This window comes from Ciconia boyciana, chromosome 4 (assembly GCF_034638445.1).
Source record: "Ciconia boyciana chromosome 4, ASM3463844v1, whole genome shotgun sequence".
Lineage (NCBI taxonomy): Eukaryota > Metazoa > Chordata > Aves > Ciconiiformes > Ciconiidae > Ciconia > Ciconia boyciana.
This window is the reverse complement of record NC_132937.1, coordinates 52,406,659-52,428,037: the sequence shown is the minus strand read 5'-3', so window position 1 is coordinate 52,428,037 and position 21,379 is coordinate 52,406,659. Positions and strand designations below refer to the sequence as shown.

The following is a 21,379-nucleotide window of genomic DNA, read 5'->3' as shown; positions in this document are numbered from 1 at the left end:
ATGTTATGTGTTACATGTAATAGCTGAATGCACATTTTTGTACAATTAATTTTTTTCTTCAAGGATGAAAATATGATCAACTTCATCAAAGGTGGCCTCAAAATTAGGACGAGTTACCAAATATACAAGTAAGCCATTAGAAAACACTTAGATTCAATGTTGGTATAAGCAGGTGCAGTTGCATTATAATGACTCCAAAATAAAAAGAAATATTGTTATAGCATTCATAATGATTGTACTTCATATAATTTCTAAGTCATGTTTCCTCTTCCCTCCTTTTTTTTTTCCTGCATCAAAAGAGAGTGTCATCAGGTGCTACAAATGACTCAGGGGAACAAAAGCAAAAATGAAACTTATTATCAGTTTGAAGGAGGAGTAAAACTTGGAATCGGAGCATTCAACTTGGTATGACTTTTTCAGACTACAGAAAGGCCATTGGGATAATTCCGTAGGATTCTTTCTTTGCAGATACAGTACTGTAATCCTGTTTTAAAAATTAAATTTTGTAATTTAATGGAGATACAGGCTTTGAAGGTTTTAGGCAATATGAAAACAGTGGTAGTGCTTTGCATGCATGCCTTCTAGGATGTTTCCACTAACTTATTCTGCATTGTGTTTAATTCTCTTGGACTAATGTATGTATTTTTAAGAGGAAAAGCAGCTACGTCTACCTGTATGTAGCAGGGATTTTTAAGGTGCTTATGCTGTTGGTTACAGAATACTTGGAGTGACTGCTTTTATTCTAACACCCCCATGTATACCATTCTTTTGCTTCAGTGGCATACTGTAGATTGGCATAGATAATTACAAATTCAGAAGAATGAGCAGTAGTTTACTGAGTTTGTGCAAAAGAAAACTGGGTACATCCACTAGCGTTTTTCTTTACAATTTACTACAGTTGCCTTTTCACATCCGTCGTGGCAATGGTGAGAGTTGTTTTCTGCTGGTATGTTAATTTCTGAGTCATTGCAGACTGGAGCTGGCCAGTTCTGAGTATGGTCAGAAGAACTCAGGTCTATCCGCACCTGTCAGTCTTTAAAACCCAAGCAACTGGTAGATGTCTGTGTTCATAAGTGCTTTGACCTTTCCTATTCTTCATGAAGTCTCCTCAGTAGGAAGCTTAACAGAAAAAATCTCTGATGGGCAGAATGTATTAAGGTGAATGGAGCTTTCAAAAACTGACCTTCAAATAGACCTTCTTGTAATGCTCGTTGAAAAGGTGGTTGTGATCTTTGTAAGTTTTCTGTTGTGTAGGATGTGGGGAATGCAGTTCCAAGGGGAAAAAAAAGTGCATGTAATAGAGGGCTAAAGGATGATAGCAATAGCTAGTATTTCTAAAACAAGTATGCTTGCTGGTCTCCTAATTGAGTGGTCCCACAGTAGGAACGAGTAGAACTTTTGTGATACCATTGAGTCACTTGATTGGGAGTAAAGGAAGATGACAATTGTAGATTGTAAGTACTACCAAAATAGATAATATTTTCATTCCAAATGACCCACAATTTTCGAACAGTTGTGATCAGCTGAAGATGGAAAAATTTGTCATTATCCGAAGCAGCACAGCTGGACTTTGTCTTGCTGTTTCCATGCTAGATGATCATAAAAAGTCTGAGTTTCCCTGAAGCTGCAGACTGATTGTATATTGTTGATCATGCATGTCTATTTTAGAGTTCTTTTTTGCTTTACTTTTTCACTAATGTGTAATGGCATTTAACCTAGTAGCTGGCATTTTGGGCTCCAGTTTATAGTGGTTTTCCTTTTTTAAAAAATGTATATAAGTTTTTATTGATCTTATTTTTGTTTGAAATGTATTTCAGATGCTGTCGCTTTTACCAGGAAGGATTCTCCGACTTTTAGAATTTATTGGATTTTCTGGCAATAGGGTATTGATATTTGTTTTTTCAAATTAGTCTTTTCTCAGATAAAGACTGGATGGATTTAACGTCATATATCTCATACTTAAAGTATAATGATCTATATTGTTTATCAGTATTTTAGTGTTGTTAAAAAGATAAGTGGGCTAGATGATGCAGGCATAAAAGCACATATGGTGATATCCTGATCTTGACCAACCATGGGAAATGACCACTCTGCTTCAAAGGGGCTTTTCAAATTGCAATTTCCTTTTCTTTTGCTGATCCTTAAGGAGAGGATATCAGTTTTCTTTTCTAGCCTATACAGTCAGAAATTAATGTACCTCATACCAGTAACTGAGCGGAGAGTCACATTTTTACTTTTTTCCATCCACAATCCCAGCCCGTTTCTTTGGGAGAAGGAATTTCTGAATGTCATGTGTCACTGTGGAATCTCAGTACGTCTTGTCATGGATGAGGAAAGTATTTGTAATCATAGCCTTGTTTTTGTAAACCTAGCCTTGTTTTGTAAGTATCTTACAGCCCTTTAAAACTTTTTCGCACGCATAAGAAATAAAAAAACCAAAACCAAACAAAGCAACCCACAGAATTATACATAACTAAACTTCAAGTTATTAATGAGACAGAGTCACCATATGGTCTTATTGCTGTTAGTTTGTCCCCAAATATGGTTCTGCTCATGTAAAATTAGATTTCAGTAGAGACCTGTTCATTCTGTTTCTTCCTGTGAAGGACCTGGTTCATGCTGAAGCTCTTCCAGAAAACACATTTTTACCCTGACTGAAAAGGCAATAAAAGCTGAAAGGAAAAGAACCAACAATTTTGGAGTATCAGCACTTTTTTTTTTTTTTGTATGATGCTTGAATTATCCTATAACTCATCAAGTTGCTATGCAATAAAACTCCTGTTAAGTTAGTATTTATTCTGAGGTAAAATTGTTAAAATCTGATATGTTTCTGAAGAGACACTGCTCTTGGGCAGGGAAGCTCTGAGCTCGTCTCAACAATCCCCCAGGCAGGCAAGCTGTCATGTAATGGGCATAAACTGGCAAGGATGGGAAGAAGTTTGATGTGTTAAGAGCTGAATAAGTCTCCATGAATCTGGATTCCTTTCCTCAACGCACACAAATTCCATTGTAGCTTCTGGAAACAGTGTCTAGAAGTTGGTGTGTTAGCAGAACTACTATGTTGATCAGAACCTCAAAACAGTGGCTGACTGGATGGAAGAGAATGGAGGATAACCAGGGATTTCTGTGAAGGAAGACTCTTGCTGACAAGTAGCACTGGAACAGTTGAGAGAGCTTCTCACTGAACATAGATTTAAAGACATTATTCTGAAAGGCTCATAACCAGAAAATAGTGGGGAAAGGATGTAGACCTGTGTGTCTGCATGGTCTGTGTGGTGTTCCCATTTCACCACAGCACTGAAATGCATGCGTAATTTTATTCAGTGTTAGCTTAATCTTCTCCTTGCTGAGTGCTATCAGATGTGGCAGAACTGTTTTGGTAGAAGGTTGTGTTGGATCTGAGATAACAAAGTGCTGAATTACAAAATATTTGTATCTGAAAGGAAAATGGGATTTGGGGGAGCCAAAAACTATTAATAGTAATTCTGTATACTGATAGTTAATTCTGCATGTGTTTGTGATGTTTCTTAGGAGTTGGGCCTCTGTCAACTACGGGAAGGCGCATCTGGCAGCAGTTTGAGGGCCATTCTGTGTACTTTCACCCTGTTGGTTTATCATACTTACGTCTCCTTAATCCTTGGTGAGACCCATTGTGTAGCTGTTCACTCATGCTACACGTTATGATAGATACTGTGATTTTTTTGAACTGAATTCCAAAACTGTGGCCAATTAGCTTTGTAACAGGAGAGTGCTGTATAATTAATTGTGATCTGAAACTAATATCTCTGACTGACAAAGCTATGTCTGCAGAAGCAGTGAGGGTAGATACCATTATACCAACATCTTGATCCATTTGCAGAGCTGTTTCAACATGCAACAGCAAAATATCACAAAACACTTCTAAGTTCAGACAAGTCCTTATTCATAAATTAACATCAGATACTGTGAAAACAATCTCCAGAAAGAAGTCTGTACTCCCAAACAATTTACTTGGAAGTTCAAAGTCACCATTAATTCTATATGCATCTTCAACATATATTTTCATGTTCTTTAGTTTGGAAGTATTTTAGTCTTTGTCCCTCAGGCTCATCAGGAAATTAAGGAGAACTTCATTTCTTTCAGTGCCACCTGTGCTTCATTACTGAGCTCAAAATTAGGAAAGGAGGCAGCTGAGGAATGTTTTCCTAATGTGCTAAAACAATTAAAGGGATTTTAAAGTATAACTAGGATCTGTAATGGAACATTTTAAAGAATATTCATACATTCTATTCTGTTTCTACTTAGACATTTACTATCTTAAAAGCATTTAGTACCTTCAGGACAAGAATTCATTTTTATAGAAACACAATATGAAGAAATAATCCTGCTTTTGCATAAAAGCAGTCATCCATTAATCTATTCAAGCCATAATATGATTTGGAAACCAAAATCTTAATCTATGAAACTTATTTTTTTAAGTACATTGAGGTTGGTTTGTTATGTTTTCTAGGTACAGGGGAAGCCAACCTTCACGAAGCAGACAGTCTCCTCGAACCCTACCTCCAGAAATTTCCAAATGTGTGTATTCTCAATAACTTTTATAACAGCAATGTACTTCCCTAAGCTTAAAATAGTAACTGGGTATTTTTCTCATATCCTTTCAAGGGTTCTATTATTCTGTTTTATGCTGCCAGAATAGATATACTGAAAGGAAATTTTGAAAAGGTAAATAATTTTTTTTCTTTTTAAGGTTTTTATTTATTCAGTGTTCAACTTGGGGAAAAAATATCTAATTCATCTAAGTAACTTATTTTAGTTGGACTGATAATTATGCTCTTATCCCTGTTCATGTTCAGTGTCAATATTGATTCCATCTCTCTCTCTCTCTCTCTGTAAGTGAGACTGAAAGGGAAGTTTATCTCGTTTTACTAGTCAGGTGTTCTCCACTTGGGTCCTAGGAAAGAATTTGCTCTGTAATTAGACGTGGTTCTCATGTGGAGTTGTAATTGAGCCAATTTTCATCATTCTTACTTAACTACATCATAGGCACAGTTGAGGTTGCAAGAATGCATGGCAGCCCAGCAAGAGTGGAAACAGATTCATCATCTCTGTTACTGGGAGCTGATGTGGTGCTACACCTTCCAGCAGAACTGGCTTCAAGCATATCGGTATGCAGACCTGCTCAGCAAAGAGAGCAGGTGGTCTAAGGTAAATGGGCAGGTGGACATTGTTATGATATACCAGTAGCCTGTCCACAGTTAAATTTGCATTTCAGTTTGCACAATAAGTGTAATTTTTGCTTTCTTCTGAAACCCATAAGCAAAAGCACAATGGCACCAAAATGGTAGGTTTAACTGGGTGGTTAAGGACAAATTTTTATTTCACATTCTGAAGCACCAGAGCCATAACTAACAACAGTTCAGCCCCTCTAAAAACAGAGGTACTTATCAGAGTTGTGAGAAAGAAGAGGGAGACTAAAACTGTTAACTTGCATTTCAAGTCAAGTTCTAACACTCCCTAATACAACTTGGCTGAAGAAACTGTGTTAGTTAATTATAAACAGATGAGAGCATGCCCACTCAGCAGGTGTTTTGTGACATGAAATGAGAAGGCTGCTGGAGACAGGGTCTCATGAGAAAAGTTGGGGTATCTACCTTTTTCTTATAAAAATGTTTCTCGAAGTATGAACCAAGCACAATGTGCAAATAATTTTTGATACATCATTTTTGTCTGTTCCTTTCTAGGTTACTGTTTTATTATGCTTAGCAGAAAAGGGGATACATCCAGTTCTTGACAAAAGAGGAAAAGAATAGTATATTCAACATGAAGTGCAAATGTCTTGAATAGAATTATGGATGTTTCTTTTTTTCCCTGCAAAGTCCAGTTACTGAACTTCCCTTGAATCAGTACTCAGATATTTTCTTCTGTTTTTTTCAGGCATGTCTCTACACATAACAGATCATATAATTCCAGTAATGGAATTTAGAATAGTTATGTCATTTAACCTCATCTCTTTATCAGTGATTTGCATAGTAAATTGTCCTGTTCCTTGCAGGAGACACCTTTAGCATTCTAACTTGTTTAGAATATTAACGAATACGTTGAAAACAAAATTATAGCACAAATTATGTGACAAAGGAAATGCTAAAATTCTATAGTTCCACCTGTGTGAGAATTACTGGAAACACTTCACTGCAACAAGTGGAGTGAGAGGTTTGAGTCCTTAGTGTATTGACTGAACACAGCAAATTAGATGTGGTAATATGTTGGTGTTTCTTTTTGAAATAGGCAATATATGTATTCCAGAAGGCAGCAATTCTATGTATGCTTCCAGAGGATGATTTGAAAAGGACTGGTGAGGACATTGTATCTTTATTCAGGTAAACATTTATAAAGCAACTAGATGTGCAGTCTTTTTCTACCATATAAAAGTTCTTGACTTGAGTATCTTTGTCTTATATGACTGACTTCCTACTTATAACCATCAACTTTTCAGTATTCTCTTTGCTTTTAGCGTGAGAATATTTAAAATGCTGCTTTTATCAGCAAATATACGTCCTACAGCTGCGGTCTGAGTGGTGTGAAACAATTTAAAATATTAAACTTCAGAGGCAAACAGCAAATTTTACTATGTGAAATTAAAATTAGATAAAGCAACTCCTTTTTTTCCATTTTCCCTCTTTGTAGACAAGTGGATGGTCTAAAACAGAGAATTGCAGGAAAATCAATCCCAACTGAGAAATTTGCAGTAAGGAAAACTCGACGCTATGCAAGTTCTCAACCAGTGAAGCTGATACTACCCGCCTTGGTATTTATGCTTGCTTTCTTTTTGTCCTTTTCAAATAGAAAAGAAATAAGTATAATTCGTTATACTGGGAAATAATAATATTATCGGGTACTATGTGTCTGCATTTTTTAAAGTATTTTTTTAAAGATTTATTGCACTCATGCAGTGGGATTTTTGTGAAATGTAGTAGGGGCTGGATCATGCTACCAACTACTAGCAGTCCAAAACCAGAGCCAGATTTTTCACATGAAAGTTCAGACATACAGAGAATGACTGCTGTTGCCACGTGAGGCTGAAAGTCACCTTTCAGCTAGAAACCTGCATGGGTTTCTAGCATATGTGTTCATGTTCTTCAGTTTGTCAGGATTTCAGTCTTTGTCCTCCAGACTCATTAGGAAGTTAAGGAGTATTTCAGCACTTTCTGTTCTGGTGAAAGTGAGGAATGGTGTGTTTTGTTTTGTTTTCCTTATATTGAGTCTGAGTAAAATGTGCAGAAGTTAATCATACTTTACTAATGTTATTCTAATTTCCCATGCTTTTATCTTCAGAGGCATTAGTAGTGCACAGTCTGTTTATGTGTGCAGAACAATGATACTTTGCATATGTGTATGCCAAAATTTTTGTACATGGATAATTTAGCAACAACTAAAGATGAAAACCATAATTTGAGAAGGAATTTTTGTTAAAGCTCATTGATATAGAAACAGGAGTCCAAAGAAAATTAATCTGTCAGTTTTAAAATTAATTGTGTACTCAATTACATATAAAGACCTAAGTAATAAAGTTGTCTTGGACTTGTACAGCACAGTGCTATTCAGTTGTGAGTATATGTCTTCGGTCTTGCAGTCAAATCCAATATCCTTTAATTTAAGAATTTTTCTGTCATGGCTTAAGCAAAAATAAACATAGCATATGGTGTTACTGCAGTAAGCGTAAATTAGACAGGACTACAGAATTGAAACGAATCTAGCATAGTGTAGCTGATAGTGTCAATAATGCTATTTCAGACTTTGATAGAACTGTTTTTTTTCTCCCTCTGAAAATCCACATAATTACAGCACAAATATAAGCGGAAATATTTCAACAATGTATTGTATCAGCTTCAGAATGACATCAGGCTTCATATTTCAGAGGTGTAATTACAATTCAAATACAGTAGAACAAATGATACTCTTGTGTTTGTGATGGTTGAGTAAAGATCTCGGCAAAGTTTCGTATTGGTTAGCATTAACTCTGTATGTGTATTCTCTCATTCTCTTTGTGTTACAATGTGATGATATTTAATGCATCGAAACAAATGTATTGCTAACTATTGTACTGAAGCATCTGGGAAGCTTTGTGCCAGGATTTGCCTTGATTTAAAAAAACAAACAAACAAAATGATTTTGTAGGAATTATATTGGAAGCGTGTGTTGGATGTGTGTACTGGAACCACATTTTTATCCAGAAAGTTTTGTCTGCTTCCGGTGTTGTTCCATATGGAAGGTAACAGCCTATAGATTATAGCATCTATATATAAACATGCACGATTGTGTGTTTGGGTGCACGTATGTATATATATGTACTGTATATACATGCACACACCCACAAATACACACACAAATTTATCTATAATCCTGTAGAAAGTAACTACTTTCAGCTGTTTCTTTATTTTGATATGGCAGAGGCCACAAGTTGAACCTAAACCACTCAGTTTTGCTGATGTCTTACGTGGGTGATGGTAAACTATCACGTGACAAAATCTGTTCAGTTTTGTTTTTAAAGATCTATGAAGATACATGATAGACTCCATTAAAAAGGTGTCAAAACATTCAAAACTTAGAAACCCAGGTTAACTTTGCCCACACACATTCAATGGCATTTTGCCTCCCCTATTCATAGATACTCTTATGCAACTTTAATGAAATGATTATTAAGGCAAACGTGATTGTCTTTGTAAACTCACATGTAACTAACAGAATGTCCTGTACTCATTGTGGGTGGTTATTTGAAATTGTACAGATACTTTTATTCATGGGCTTCTCAACAGTGAGTGCTTTGGCTTTGAAACTTTTCATATTGTTTAAAACAAGTTTTTCTAGGCAGTATTTTTATGTACTCAAAATGTTCCATAATAGCCTTCCAAGAGATACTCTTTAGTTAAATATTTATGCAATTCCATGAGTTTGTCTTGTGTTTTGTTTTTCTTTTTTTGGTCAGGAAATGATGTATGTCTGGAATGGCTTTGCAATTGTGGGCAAAAGAGCAGACCTCACTGAAAACTTACTGGTAACAATTGAAAAAGAAGAAACTGCTCTACAAAATGAAACTAGTAAGTGATCAGTTAAGATGGAATTAGTAAGCTGGTAAGAAATGCTGACATTTCTCTTTGCTTCTGTCTACTAATGTTCTGTGAGGTAAGTGTTGACTCGGGCAATATGATACTAAATCTGAGTATGGAAATTTTGGAGCTGCATGAAAGTTAGCGGTGGTTCTTCAACATGTTCTTTATCCGGCTTGATTGAAGCTGCAGAAGAATACAGAAAACTCAAGGATGTGAGGTTATTAGTTACAAAACTTCACTGATTCTTACTAAGACATTCCGGTCTCTGAGAGCGTTCTTGGAGCGTTATCTGCTAATTTTTTAAATGCCTGAAAAATACTTTTGCTAAACCAATTTACACCACACTTTAACTTTGCTACAGAGGACACATACTGAGCAGAATATGACTAAGTATAAAGGAAATAATGAAGTACTATGCATCGGTCTGTCTGTTTTTTTACTTTCTGGCAAAATAAAACATGTTCGCTAGTTGTAAAATAAAACGTTTTTAATGAATAAACTTTGACCATGGTTTAAGATCTTGATGTATTTGAAGCATAGGTGTTCAGGGTAATGTTTAGAGAATCAGTCCATAACTTATACCTAAAGGAACTTAAGTTCTATTATTACAACAGGTTTACTGCAGAAGTATCCGGTTTTATCAAGTTTTGTCAGGTGGGTGCTGTCATCTGTTATGTGAACTCCTTGGTAGAAAACTCTTTTGAGTTATTCTGGAATGAATAAATATTATCTTTTTGCACATGGACCTTTTTTTTTAATGGTAATTGACTAAAAATAAGTTTCATTCAACCCAGATTTTAACTACAGTTATCAACAATTTAGCAAAAGATAGTTTTGCCACACGATTAAAACATTAATTATGAAATGTAAAAGTACATCTAATTATGATTTACATATAAACCGAGGTAAAGTTATACAAGGACATACAAAAAAATGCATATTGGTAAAATCTGGATGGTATAATAAACTAAATGAGAGTAACTTGCAAGGCCAAGACTGAATTGGGTCCCTTAACTTTTTTTATGCTATTCTTCACTTTTCTGCAGAATCAGTAGTGTGCCTCTTAAATCTCAAGTGTTTTTCCTTTTTGTGTTGCCATACTAAAACCAAAATGTAGCAATATGCAAGACATCTGCAAATAAAGTAATGTTCCCATGAGTTCTGTGCAGAGTGTTCTGGCAGAAGCTGTTGGGAATCCGGTGCTGTATCATGCAGAGGCTTGTACTATAAGTGCTAATCAGTTGTGACAATGAAGTACATTTTCTGTCAAATTCCTAAGCAGAGACGCACAAGGTACCAAAATAAAAGGAACAGAAATAAAACAGTACGTTTTTCATATGGAAATACACAGTTTACAAATAGGATTTAATCTGGAAGCATTTTTATTTTTTATGCTTTCTGTATCTTTTTAGTAATAACTACAGTCAAATGTAGTTTTGTTCTGGAGTTTGCATCTGTGAGCCTGATTTGCTTTTAAAGTTATGGACTCAGACAAGATAAAGACTCTGATTACCAGAATTGCTGCTGAATTGAGACCCAAAGAAAGTGATTAAGGCTATTAGCAGAGTGTGGCAAGGATACAATATTATTTTAAGAGACAGCTGTCAGTACTAGATAGCTTTAAAGGACTGCTAGGGTGCTGTAAAAAAGTGTGTTAATTATACACAAAGGTCATTTAGGGATTGAGACTTCTTAGAGAGAGCTGTTGATACTTCATTCGCTTCAAGTGAACAGGCACAGCAAGGAATCTGTCAAGGATTGAAAGTGGTTTTATGTTGTATAGAGCTGAAAATAGAGATGGTAGAAGGAACAGATGAAAGACATTAGACTTTTTTTTCCTCAGGTTTTCTGGAAATCTTATTTTTCCACAGTTGTGTCATCTCCAAGATAGAAAAAAGGAATTTGTAACTTCAAGAAATTCATTTATTGTGTGTTTTATAATCCTGATAATGATATTTCCTCAGGTATAGAGGACTGCAGGAGGATGGTTCTCCCACATTTATTGCAAGGTTGTCTGTATTAAATTGGCCTGTGCACTTACTGTCATTTACTGTCAGTGTTTTGGCATAATAGCTTTTCTTCCTGTGGGAAATACCAGGGAGATACTAGTTGAAGTTGTTAAAGACTGGCAAGCTTTTACTGACATCAGCGCTTGCCCCCAGTAATTTCAATGAATGAGTCCTTTAGGAGACAGTCACATGAATCCAATACCTTCCCCTAGCAAAACAGGCTGGAGGGAATGCAAAATACTCACCCACTGTGCTTCTACCTGTCACTAAAAGCGCAGTCTGTCAGTTATTATCTATCAAGACTTTCTGGGTTTAAACACAGACAGAAATAAGCCTGAATGTAGTGGCAAAGCACATCACTGAATCCTAAGATGCTTTAGTCTTGCATGTTTCAGAACTGTTTACGTAGGATTTTTTGGCAGACTATTAAGAAAAAAAAATAACGTGACCTTAGAGAGCTGGTAATTAGTTGTAAACAACATGATCTGAAGGGAGAGTGTTTTGCTTCCTGAATTGTTAATGTATGTGCCTCCATCTGTCTATCCATATGTGTTTTCTTTTTCCTTTCTTTTCCTTCCCTGCACCCAGCAAATGCTATAAACCAAGGCAACAAAAAAGGACCACACTTGTTAAAGTTATATTTCTGAATTGCTTCACAAAAGTTCTTTCATCTTATATTTTTAGTCCTATTGGACGTAACACTTTCTTGAATTTTCCAAACATTACACACTAGTAGTGAAGCTTCTTAATCGTTAGAGATGATGGGACTACTAATAAACATGGTTTCTTGAATTTATACTGCCAAATAATGTTTCTGGAAAGCTCTGCAGGATGGAGTCCTAGTGTGTTTTTGTGCTTTTCACGTTACTGGTGCTACTGGAGGTCTGCTAGTGCTCTGCAACAGGGGAAGCTGTTAAGATAATGCAGTGCGAAGGAGGTTTCAGTCTCACTGTAGGTTTTGCTTCCTGTTTTAGATGTTACAAGTACAGAAGTCTTTAACTGATGCCAGTTTATGCCTGCTTTGTGCTGTCTTCCAGATAGAGAAGAAATTTTCCTTTTCATGATGTCTTCAAACTGTTTGTATCTCGCTTTTACTTTTAGATTGCAATGAATACTATATGGATGATGTGTGCATGTTGCAGTTACTGAAGGGCCTTTGCCTGAAACACTTGGGAAGACTCATGCAAGCTGAACTCTGTTTCAGTAAAGTAATTCAAAGGTAAAAATAACAAACAGACTTTTAACCTTTATATTTTGTAGCTTTGGGTGAAATTTCTGATACTCCTGTAGAAGCCATCATGTTAGAATTTTGAATAATTAAACTTCAACATCCTTTTAAGGAGCTGGAATGAAAATACCTGTGGAAGTAGTTGGAGAACCACAAAACTTTGCTAGTATTTTTCTATAGCAATTTAACATTACATAACTTTATATAAATGTGTGATGTTTTAGACCAAATAAATCAAACTGCCAGGTAATGCATTTATCTAAATACATTTGGAATTAGTATTTTCGTATTTGCAGAACTATCAATGTAAGTAAAGATAATTCACATGGATTTCCTGGGGTTTTTTTTCAGGATTTAGTACTTCAGTAGTTAATGGTTCTCTGTGTAGATGAGAAGTTGTTGTTGTTACTTGTTTCAGTTGAAAACGTGAGTTTCCTGTGTTATAGATTTATCAAATACTTTAGTTGTCAGATCCATTTCTACTGTAATAACTTTTCTTTGTATAACATTGAGTCATGTCCTGATTGTAGTTGTAAACTTTTTAGAATTTTTTAGAGTAATTAGGCTGAAAAAGCAGGTTTTACACATGCGATTTTTCTAATAAATAAATTAGAAAAATTAGTATTTAAGGAGACTTTGCTATGTATAGTTCTATTGCTTGTTACCATTTTCTTGCCATCTTGACTTCTCTTGCCATTTCCAAGATCCTAAGTGAGTTTAGTCAAGCACTTTGCAAATTACAGGGCAGTGGGTTTTGATTGGTTACAAGTTAAAGGAATGCTGTTTCTGAAACTCTTGCTCCAAAGGTAGCTGACACAGTGGAGGCTTTTAGAGCCAAGATATCTCAAAAATCTTCAGAGAACACTTTTTTGTAAAGCGGATGTTTTGCATAGGAGGAGGAGAAGTTTTCTGGTAAATTAAATATCTACATCCTGGTCAGCTTTACTCTCTACATTTCTTGGGCTGCTACAGTACATTAAGACTGTTTATCACATAAGAAGTCTCCCTGCTTTAAGACACACTTTCTGTGCATCAGGGCTTGTCTTGGTGGATGAGGTGCCTCTGTAGAAGTGTTGCTCTCAAAATGTTGAGAGCTTTTCCAGTGCTTGTTGAAACTTTTTTGTTTTGCAATATTGGTTGATGTTACTCTGTTCAGATAAGAATCAAAGAGTTGCTTGTAAAAGACAAAGGAGAGGCCAAGATATGCAATGCCTTCTTCGCCTTGTTCTGTAGTGGCAAGACCAGCTTTCAGGAGTTCCAGATCCATGAAACCTGTGGGAAAGTCTGGAATGAACAAGAATTACCCCTGATGGAGGAGGGTCAGGTTAGGAAAAGTGTGAACAGACTAGACATACATATGTCCGTGGCAACTGGACGTTCCTAAGTACATAGGACGTTGGCATATATCCATGAGTGCTGAGGGAGCTGGCCAGTGTCATTGAGACACTGCATTATCTTTGAAAGGTCATGGCAATTAGGAGAAGTTCCTGAGGACCAGAAGAAAGCAAATGTCACCCCTGTCTTCAAGAAGGGTAAGAAGGAGGATCTGGGAAACTGCAGGCCAGTCAGCTTCTCATCAGTCCCTGGGAAAGTGGAGTAAATAATTTTGGAAACCATTTCCAAAAGCATGAATGTGATCAGGAGTAGTCAGCATGGACTTACGAAGGGGAAATCATGGTTAACTATCCTTATAGTCTTCTGCAATGAGATGACTGGCTCAGTAGATGAGGGGACAGCAGTGGATGTTCTTTATCTTGAGTTTAGAAAGGTTTTTGACACTGTCTCCCACAGTGTCATCACAGACAAACTGCTGAAGTCTCAACTAGATAGGCGGGTAGTGAGGTGGACTGAAAACTGTCTGAACTGCTGGGTTCAAAAGGCTGTGATCAGCAGCGTTGAAGTCAGCTGGAGGCCAGTCACCAGTGCAGAGTTCGATGCTGGGGCCAGTAGTCCTTAACATCTTCATTAAGGACCTGGATGATGGGACAAAATGCAACCTCAGCAAATGTGCAGATGATACAAAGTGGGGGAGGAGTGGTTGATAAGCCAGATGGGTGTGCTGCTGTTCAGAGCAACCTGGACAGACTGGAGAAAAGGGCTGATAGCAACCTCATGAAGTTCAACAAAGAGAAGTGCCAGTCCCTACCACTGGGGAGGAATAAGCCCACGCTCCAGCACAGGCTGGGGGCTGACTGGCTGGAGAGTAGCTTGTCAGAAAATGCCGTGGGGATCCTGAGCAAGCTGACTGTGAGCCAGCAATGTGCCTTTGCAACAAAGGTGGCCAACAGTGTCCTGAGTTGCATTAGGAAGAGTGTCATAGCAAGTCGAGGGTGGTGATCCTTCCTCCCCTCTCAGCACTGGTGAGGCCACATCTGGAGTACTGTGTCTAGTCCTGGACTCACTGGTATAATAGAGATATGGGCATAGTGGAACAAGTCTAACAAAGGGCCACAAAGATGATTAAACGACTGAAGCGTCTGTCATATAAGATGATGGCGAGAGAGCAGGGAGTGTTCAGCCTGGAGAAGAGAAGACCTGAAAGGGTTACCTGAAGGGAGTGTGTTTAAAAAAAACCCAACAACCAAAACAAAACAAACAAACCCCCCCCCCCCCAAACAAACAAACAAAAAACCTGACCAAAAAAGAGAGGCAAACTCTTCTCAGTGGTGCCGAGCGACAGAATAAGAGGTAACAGGCACAAACTGAAATACAGGAAACACTGTTTAAGTATAAGGATAATTATTTTTTTTTTTTACTGTCAAGTTGGTCAAACACTGGCACAGGTTGCCAAGAGAGACTGTGGAGTCTCCATCTTTGGAGATATTTGAAACCTAGGTGGACACAGTCCTGGACAGGTTGCTGCTGTTGACCTTGCTTTGAGCAGGGCATTGGACTAGATGCTCTCCAGAGGTGCCTTCCAGCCACAGTGATTCTAAGAACTTCTTGTATTGAGGAAAAGTTGAATTTCCTTACTTCTCTGCTGATTTGTTCAGGCAAGCTAGGGTAAGGACATCTCAATTCTGTGTGTGGGAAAGACGTATTTGTATTATACTGCCTAACCTAATGAACGTTATTTTTATCTCAAGTTATCTTTTTGGATGGTTGGGTTTTTTTGAACTGTAAGTCACACAATAGGGTCCTAGTCTTAGAATTGTGTTCATGGTAGCTTGGGTAACATACCACAATACAAACAGGAAGGAGGAAAGAATAAATTTTTGCTACTAGAAGGTCATGTTGGCAGTATTTTACATCCACTTTTTACAAGTATAATTAATGTGCACATAGAGTTAAGCAGTAAAAATGCTTCCAGAGTGTTTTCTCTGGCCATGTGCTTTTACAGGCAGTGATTGCATTTAAAAGTTAACTGGTCACTCGAGGAAAGGTTGTAATTAACCACTTCTGTATTTTTCTGGTTTTCTAGTGAGAAGCAAATAAAATATGATAGTTATTTGGTGCCGTTCACCATGTATGAGTTGGGTCTTCTGTACAAACAACAGGATGAGAGAGAAAAAGCAATAAGATGCATAGAAACTGCAAAGTAAGTGGATTTTTAAAATTGGTATCAGCCTGTAGATTAAGAATAACTCAGTAACTTTAGCAATGAAGGCATGTGGTTTTTTTTCCTGCCAGCCCCTTTGCAAAAGACAAGTAATTATAAATTTGTGTTCCTGACTTGGAAAAGTTGTCCAATATAGTTGAATTTTACAGTTTCAAGGAACTCTGTCCTTCGGACACAGTGGAGTAGGCAATATCAAGCAAGACACAGTATGAAGGGAAAATGTCTCCTTTTCATTTAGGCTTCAGAGATGCTGAGGCTCCACTGCATGCATGGGATGGAGCTGGAGGGTCCAGAGAAAGGATCTGTACCTCTTCTGTCCCAGAGGGCAGCTGGAGGGCTTACATCTGCTGCAGTAAAGGTGTTAGTGGGAGCAGGTTAAAAGCCAGTACGCTTCTGAGCACCTCTCTCCTTCCTTTCACATCCTGTCACAGAAGAGCAGTAGAGAGCTAAATTTACTGTAGAGCGGCATGTTCACTTCATTTTTAGGTCGTAGTACAGGGTAGAATTTGCCCCTCATGTGTATGGAGAAGTATATGAATCATGCAATAGTGTTGTAAATTGAGTTAGAAACAATCTCCTAAAACGTTTTTTAGAAACATAGTAGGTTTTTGCCTTTTGTTTTGTTTGGATTACATAGTGTGATTTCCCTGTGTTTTATTACCCTGGCTGAGTTGTGTTTTGAAGCTGAACATACACTTTCAGCTAACAGCCTTTCTTTTCTGTAGTCTTCTAGCTTGTCTTTTCACAGCAAACTTCAGTAATCTGGAGGGCTGTTGAAAGGATCAACATAAGTGGAAGAGATGCTAAGACATGGATTCCATTTATCAGGACGTTTAATTGTTAGTACTGGTATAAGTCTCTGCTCAGTTTGTGGATGTAGCTTTAAATGTCTCATAACTCATCTTGTGTATCAACCTCTGTTTTCTGTTGAAGGAATGAAGGCTGTTAACTTTGGTACTTCAATGCATGTATGAAGTAAAAACAATCCAGGCAAAAAATGTTTTTCTTAAAATAACTTTCTTGTTTGCAGAAACAACTACAAAGAATACTCAATGGAGTCCAGGTTACACTTCAGAATTCATGCAGCACTTGACAGCTTGAAGGTGTCGCCTGCTTCAACACCTTAAATGAGGAGGGATGCTTTTCATGCATATAGTGCATACAATAGCCTACACAATCTTTTTGCAATCTTTTTTTTAATCATGGGAAAGAAAGAACCTAATGATTGTTTTCTGTCATCTCTGATTTGTTGTATGTCATTCCTTTAGACTGTTCTTTTTCTGTATAGTGCATATACTAGATCTACTTGGTACTTTAAAGAAGACCTTATATTTTGTTTGATAAAAGTAATCTAATATTTGACTTGAATGGGGGATATTTTAAAAAACGTTGATGGTGCAATAAGTTTAATGCAAACACTTTATTTTTTTATATGAAAACAGATGCTGGTTATGCAGTGGAACTAGTGATAATCTCTGCATTTTTTGAACATTTGATTTTCTGCAGTACGTTTGAGACCTTTTTGCCTCTGGAACAAAAATGCAACATCTGCAGATAACCTTACCCACATTTGGCATACCATATTCTGAAATTTGTGTTCCAGAGGAAGAAATTAATCATCTTTGACTTAATTTCATTTTGGGAACAAAATGTACCTGTCTGAAGTGCAATATTTTTACACTGTCAGATAAAGTTAAGCGGAGCTACAGGTATAATGTCTTTGCAGGTCTGTTTCACTCAAAATAAGTGGTTTCAGGGGATATTTTTTAGTAATAGAAAAGCAGGGCTACTAGGGACATTAAGAGATCATGTATTCTGTATTCTTGCCCTAAAGCAGAATCAAGAGTCTTATGTCCTTCTTGACAGGCTTGTTTAACCTGTTTTGTTTTTTTTTTAAAAAAAAAACAACTTGCACTGAGAGAGATTTTGTAACTTACGCAGGATGTCTTTCCCAGTGGGAAAAGACTGAGAAATTTTTCCTCATGTCTACCCCAATAGTTCTTGACACAACTGAAACTGACCTTGCTTCCCATCTTCTCTGTCATGGATCTGGATAAAGGATTGTTCTTTTCTTTTTTTGAAGCAGTCTTTTAATATTTGAAGACTAACCCCCTTGTTGGTATTCTCTGTTCTTGGATTCCAACCAAAATAAAATTTTGCAGACTTTATCTATTTTCCTAATAATGGAAATAACTCATTAATGCAAGTTGATTGTGCATCAAAAAGTGAATCCACTTTTGAACTTGGAGTTAAGAAAATGTGCATATTCAAATCACAACTTCCTACTTTCTACCAAAAATGTGAAGTAAAACTGAGATACATTTATAAGTGCATGTATTTTTCTTTTCATGTTAATATGTAAACAGCAGTATCCAATTGAGTTTCCCAGTTCATTATATATGCAGATTCTGCTAGCTGTCTATTCTTAAAAATAAGAATATACTTGATTTTTCCCAATAATTTCTTTCACTGTTCACATAATGTTTTTTCACTAATTATTGCAAAACTTGGCCCATTTCCGTATTTTAATACCAGTATATTTACTTCTTCAATAAATTCATAGTAACTATGCTGCTGTATGTGATTTTCTGCCCTTAACTCCCACCCAAGAAAAACAGAGCAAAAGAAATAGGTGAAAAATGTGTCTTCAGTAAATTAGTAACTGAAAGTTTCTAATTAAATAGTCAAAATAATGTAAATGCTATAGTTATTCTTCCCAGATAACTTACCGCACAGCTTTCTTCTATGACTTTATAAATAATGGAGTCATTTAATTGCACATAAATCTGTAATACAGTGGCATACTTACAGGTGAAGTAAGAGTTAAAAATATTAGCTAAATAAACGTAATGGGTCTTTCAAAGTGAAAACCTGATCCAAAGTCCGTTGTCTTCACTAGTTTGGATTTGTGGCTATTGTAAATGTGTAACTAAATTATTGTGTTAAATTATACACATGTAGGTGTGAAGCTTAGATACCTGAGACACTGAATCACTGATAAAATACAGTACGCTTATCTTAAAATATATTCTATTGACTGTAGCTAAAGTACAAAAGATGATGTCTCTTTGTCAACAGAGATTAGCATATGCTACCAACTGACTTCTCTAATTACTTGCTCATTTATATATATCTGATTATAAGCTGTAGGCAGCAAAAATGAAATTGTGTGTTATATTTTCAGACAATACTTCTAATACCTATTTGGGTATTTACATGTTCAGTTTAGGATTATTTTGGTTCAATCTGATTATTGGATTGTAGGAGTAAAATGGGGCCACTTCATTTTCTCAGTGAAAGGTGGTGAAAACAATTGCCGGTAAAACTTTTATGATTTGTGTTTCAAATAGTAATTCACTTTACAGAAGAGTTAGAGCTGGGACTACAGACTCTCAGGATGGAGCATGAAGTAGTCTCTGATCTCTTGTTTTTGTGGAGAGTGTCTTACTGTTAGTATTTTATGGATGATTTGGCACAGAAATCAAAATTAACAAAAAGTAACAATGAGCTTCCTTAGAAGCTGATTTTTTGAAAGCTTAGTGCAAGTGTCATGTAGCGGTGTACTTTTTTCATGCATAATGATACTGACTGAAGAGAGAGTAAAAGAGAACTTTGTTTTCTTCAGTTCAGCCTTCCAAAGTCAATATTAACGCCCTGTGTATGTTACACTTTGTCTCTTTTGGGATCAGCCTTTTTGCACTCATGCAGACAACAGGCACATCAACACAAATTTGCAATACCCTCTGTAGTGTTTTGATGTCCTGAGGTCCCCAACGTAAGTACTATTTACAGCTTGTCTCCTTTTCTGTGCTGCTGTTCCAAACTTGTTAGAAAGCCTGATTCTTCAAGATTCTTAGCTTTATTCTGGATTTTTTTTTTTGCCAGCTTATTAACAGTGGAAATATAAATGTGTGAGAGTGATTTGTAACCCTTCACTTAAGGTAGGTCTCAGTAGAGCTGTAGAGATGCTGTGTCTTCCAAATGCTGCAAAGAAGCATGTCTCCCTGACACAATGCATCATCGATGCAGTATTATTTAGTACATTATGTCTGAGTTAAGTGATTTGTGGCTGAGTTTGGATGAAAAGTCTGTGGCTTTTTTTTTTTTTTTAACCTGCTGTATACTGTACTGGGCCTTAAATACAACTCTGATTCAGTCTGACTGCTCTTTATAATCTTCACTTTACTTGCTTGTGTCCCGTGGGAATTTTTAATAATGTGCAGAAACTTCGAGCAAAGCTGAGCATTTACCTGTGATGCTATAACCTCCGTTGATAATAGTAGGAATTATAATATGTATGAGAGCAAAGCTAAGTCCTTAGTTTACATTAGTTTAGCCTTGCTTGTTTAGTTACGTTATGAGAAAACGTTATTCTGATCTTTCTGATAATAGTTGTATATATTTTTTTAAGGTGAGAAATAACAAAAGTGAGGAATAATAAAATAGCCTGGTTATAAGACAAAGCTTCTCTTTGATTAAGAATTGTCTGCTTAGAAAATATGAAAAAAACCCTTCTTGGCTGTGCATATCATTCAAATGTTTAGTCTTGGTGAAAGGTCGTTGTATTATGGTTTTTAAGTCCTAGCTCACCACTTTTTAGCAAAAATTGAAAGAAAATACATATTAATAGAAAGCTGATTAAAGATTGTTTTATATCTGTTCTAATACACATGGGTAGCAGCTGTATGTAGCACCTTATGGCCAGAAAAATGTACAATAATCAGATCCTGTTATGCTTCTAAAACACCTTGCCAACTAATGTATAAAAGAAGTAATTTCTTGTAACAAATCCAGCTTAGACTTTGCAATTATTTTATTACTAATCTTAATGTTTAATGTCCTTTTGTTTCTGTATAATCTTATACTGCATAATGCAACAAATAATACTTATATTTGCACTGGTAGTGCGGTTTATCTGCTTCTCAACTGTTGAGGTTTGCACATGTTCATATCTGGTACTTGAGTAAAACCAAGGTCAGAATAATGGCAGATGAGGGATGATGAAGTACGTTCTGGATTTAAGAGCATGTAGAAATGTTCATTGTGATGCATTGGAACAGATGCTCACTTCAGAGAAATAAATCACATTTTATGCTTGTGCTACTGCATGCTGAATTTGGCACTGTATTCTAGTTGTGCATAAAGAACCTTCATCTGAGATTTATCAAAACAATATCAACAAAAAAGGCCTGATCTCAAGTTTAAACATGCTATCTTGGGCATATAGCTCTTATACAACCTATCTAGGCTGAGAGGTTGTACAAAACTATCAAGGTCTAGGAGAGAATAAAGGGTCTTTTGAAATGTAGATAGCAAATACAAAATAAACTACTTTAGTCTTAATTTCTCACCAGAGATCAAATAATACCTTTAAATGGTGTAAAATACAGGAGTGATTAATAATTAACTCATTCTGTTATCAGCTGAGATTAAATTAAATTCAGTGAGAACTAGACATAATATGGTCTTAGGATTCTTTTAATATCCCAACATT

At 36.3% G+C, this 21,379-nt stretch overlaps 1 protein-coding gene across 3 annotated transcripts in view; it reads left to right on the top strand.

Moving 5' to 3' along the window:
• Nucleotides 1-20,895, top strand: part of TTC39B (tetratricopeptide repeat domain 39B) — a 72,685-nt gene extending 51,790 nt beyond the window's left edge. For all 3 annotated transcript variants that reach the window (XM_072859999.1, XM_072860001.1, XM_072860000.1), the window contains 13 exons: nucleotides 64-128; nucleotides 300-405; nucleotides 1,818-1,883; nucleotides 3,532-3,640; nucleotides 4,490-4,557; nucleotides 4,645-4,704; nucleotides 5,026-5,187; nucleotides 6,268-6,359; nucleotides 6,667-6,787; nucleotides 8,966-9,077; nucleotides 12,200-12,317; nucleotides 15,748-15,864; nucleotides 16,916-20,895. In XM_072859999.1, the coding sequence (XP_072716100.1) occupies nucleotides 64-128; nucleotides 300-405; nucleotides 1,818-1,883; nucleotides 3,532-3,640; nucleotides 4,490-4,557; nucleotides 4,645-4,704; nucleotides 5,026-5,187; nucleotides 6,268-6,359; nucleotides 6,667-6,787; nucleotides 8,966-9,077; nucleotides 12,200-12,317; nucleotides 15,748-15,864; nucleotides 16,916-17,012 (1,293 nt within the window). In that variant the 3' untranslated portion in view covers nucleotides 17,013-20,895. The remainder of the gene's footprint in view (nucleotides 1-63; nucleotides 129-299; nucleotides 406-1,817; nucleotides 1,884-3,531; nucleotides 3,641-4,489; nucleotides 4,558-4,644; nucleotides 4,705-5,025; nucleotides 5,188-6,267; nucleotides 6,360-6,666; nucleotides 6,788-8,965; nucleotides 9,078-12,199; nucleotides 12,318-15,747; nucleotides 15,865-16,915) is intronic.
• The last annotated feature ends 484 nt before the right edge of the window (nucleotides 20,896-21,379 follow it).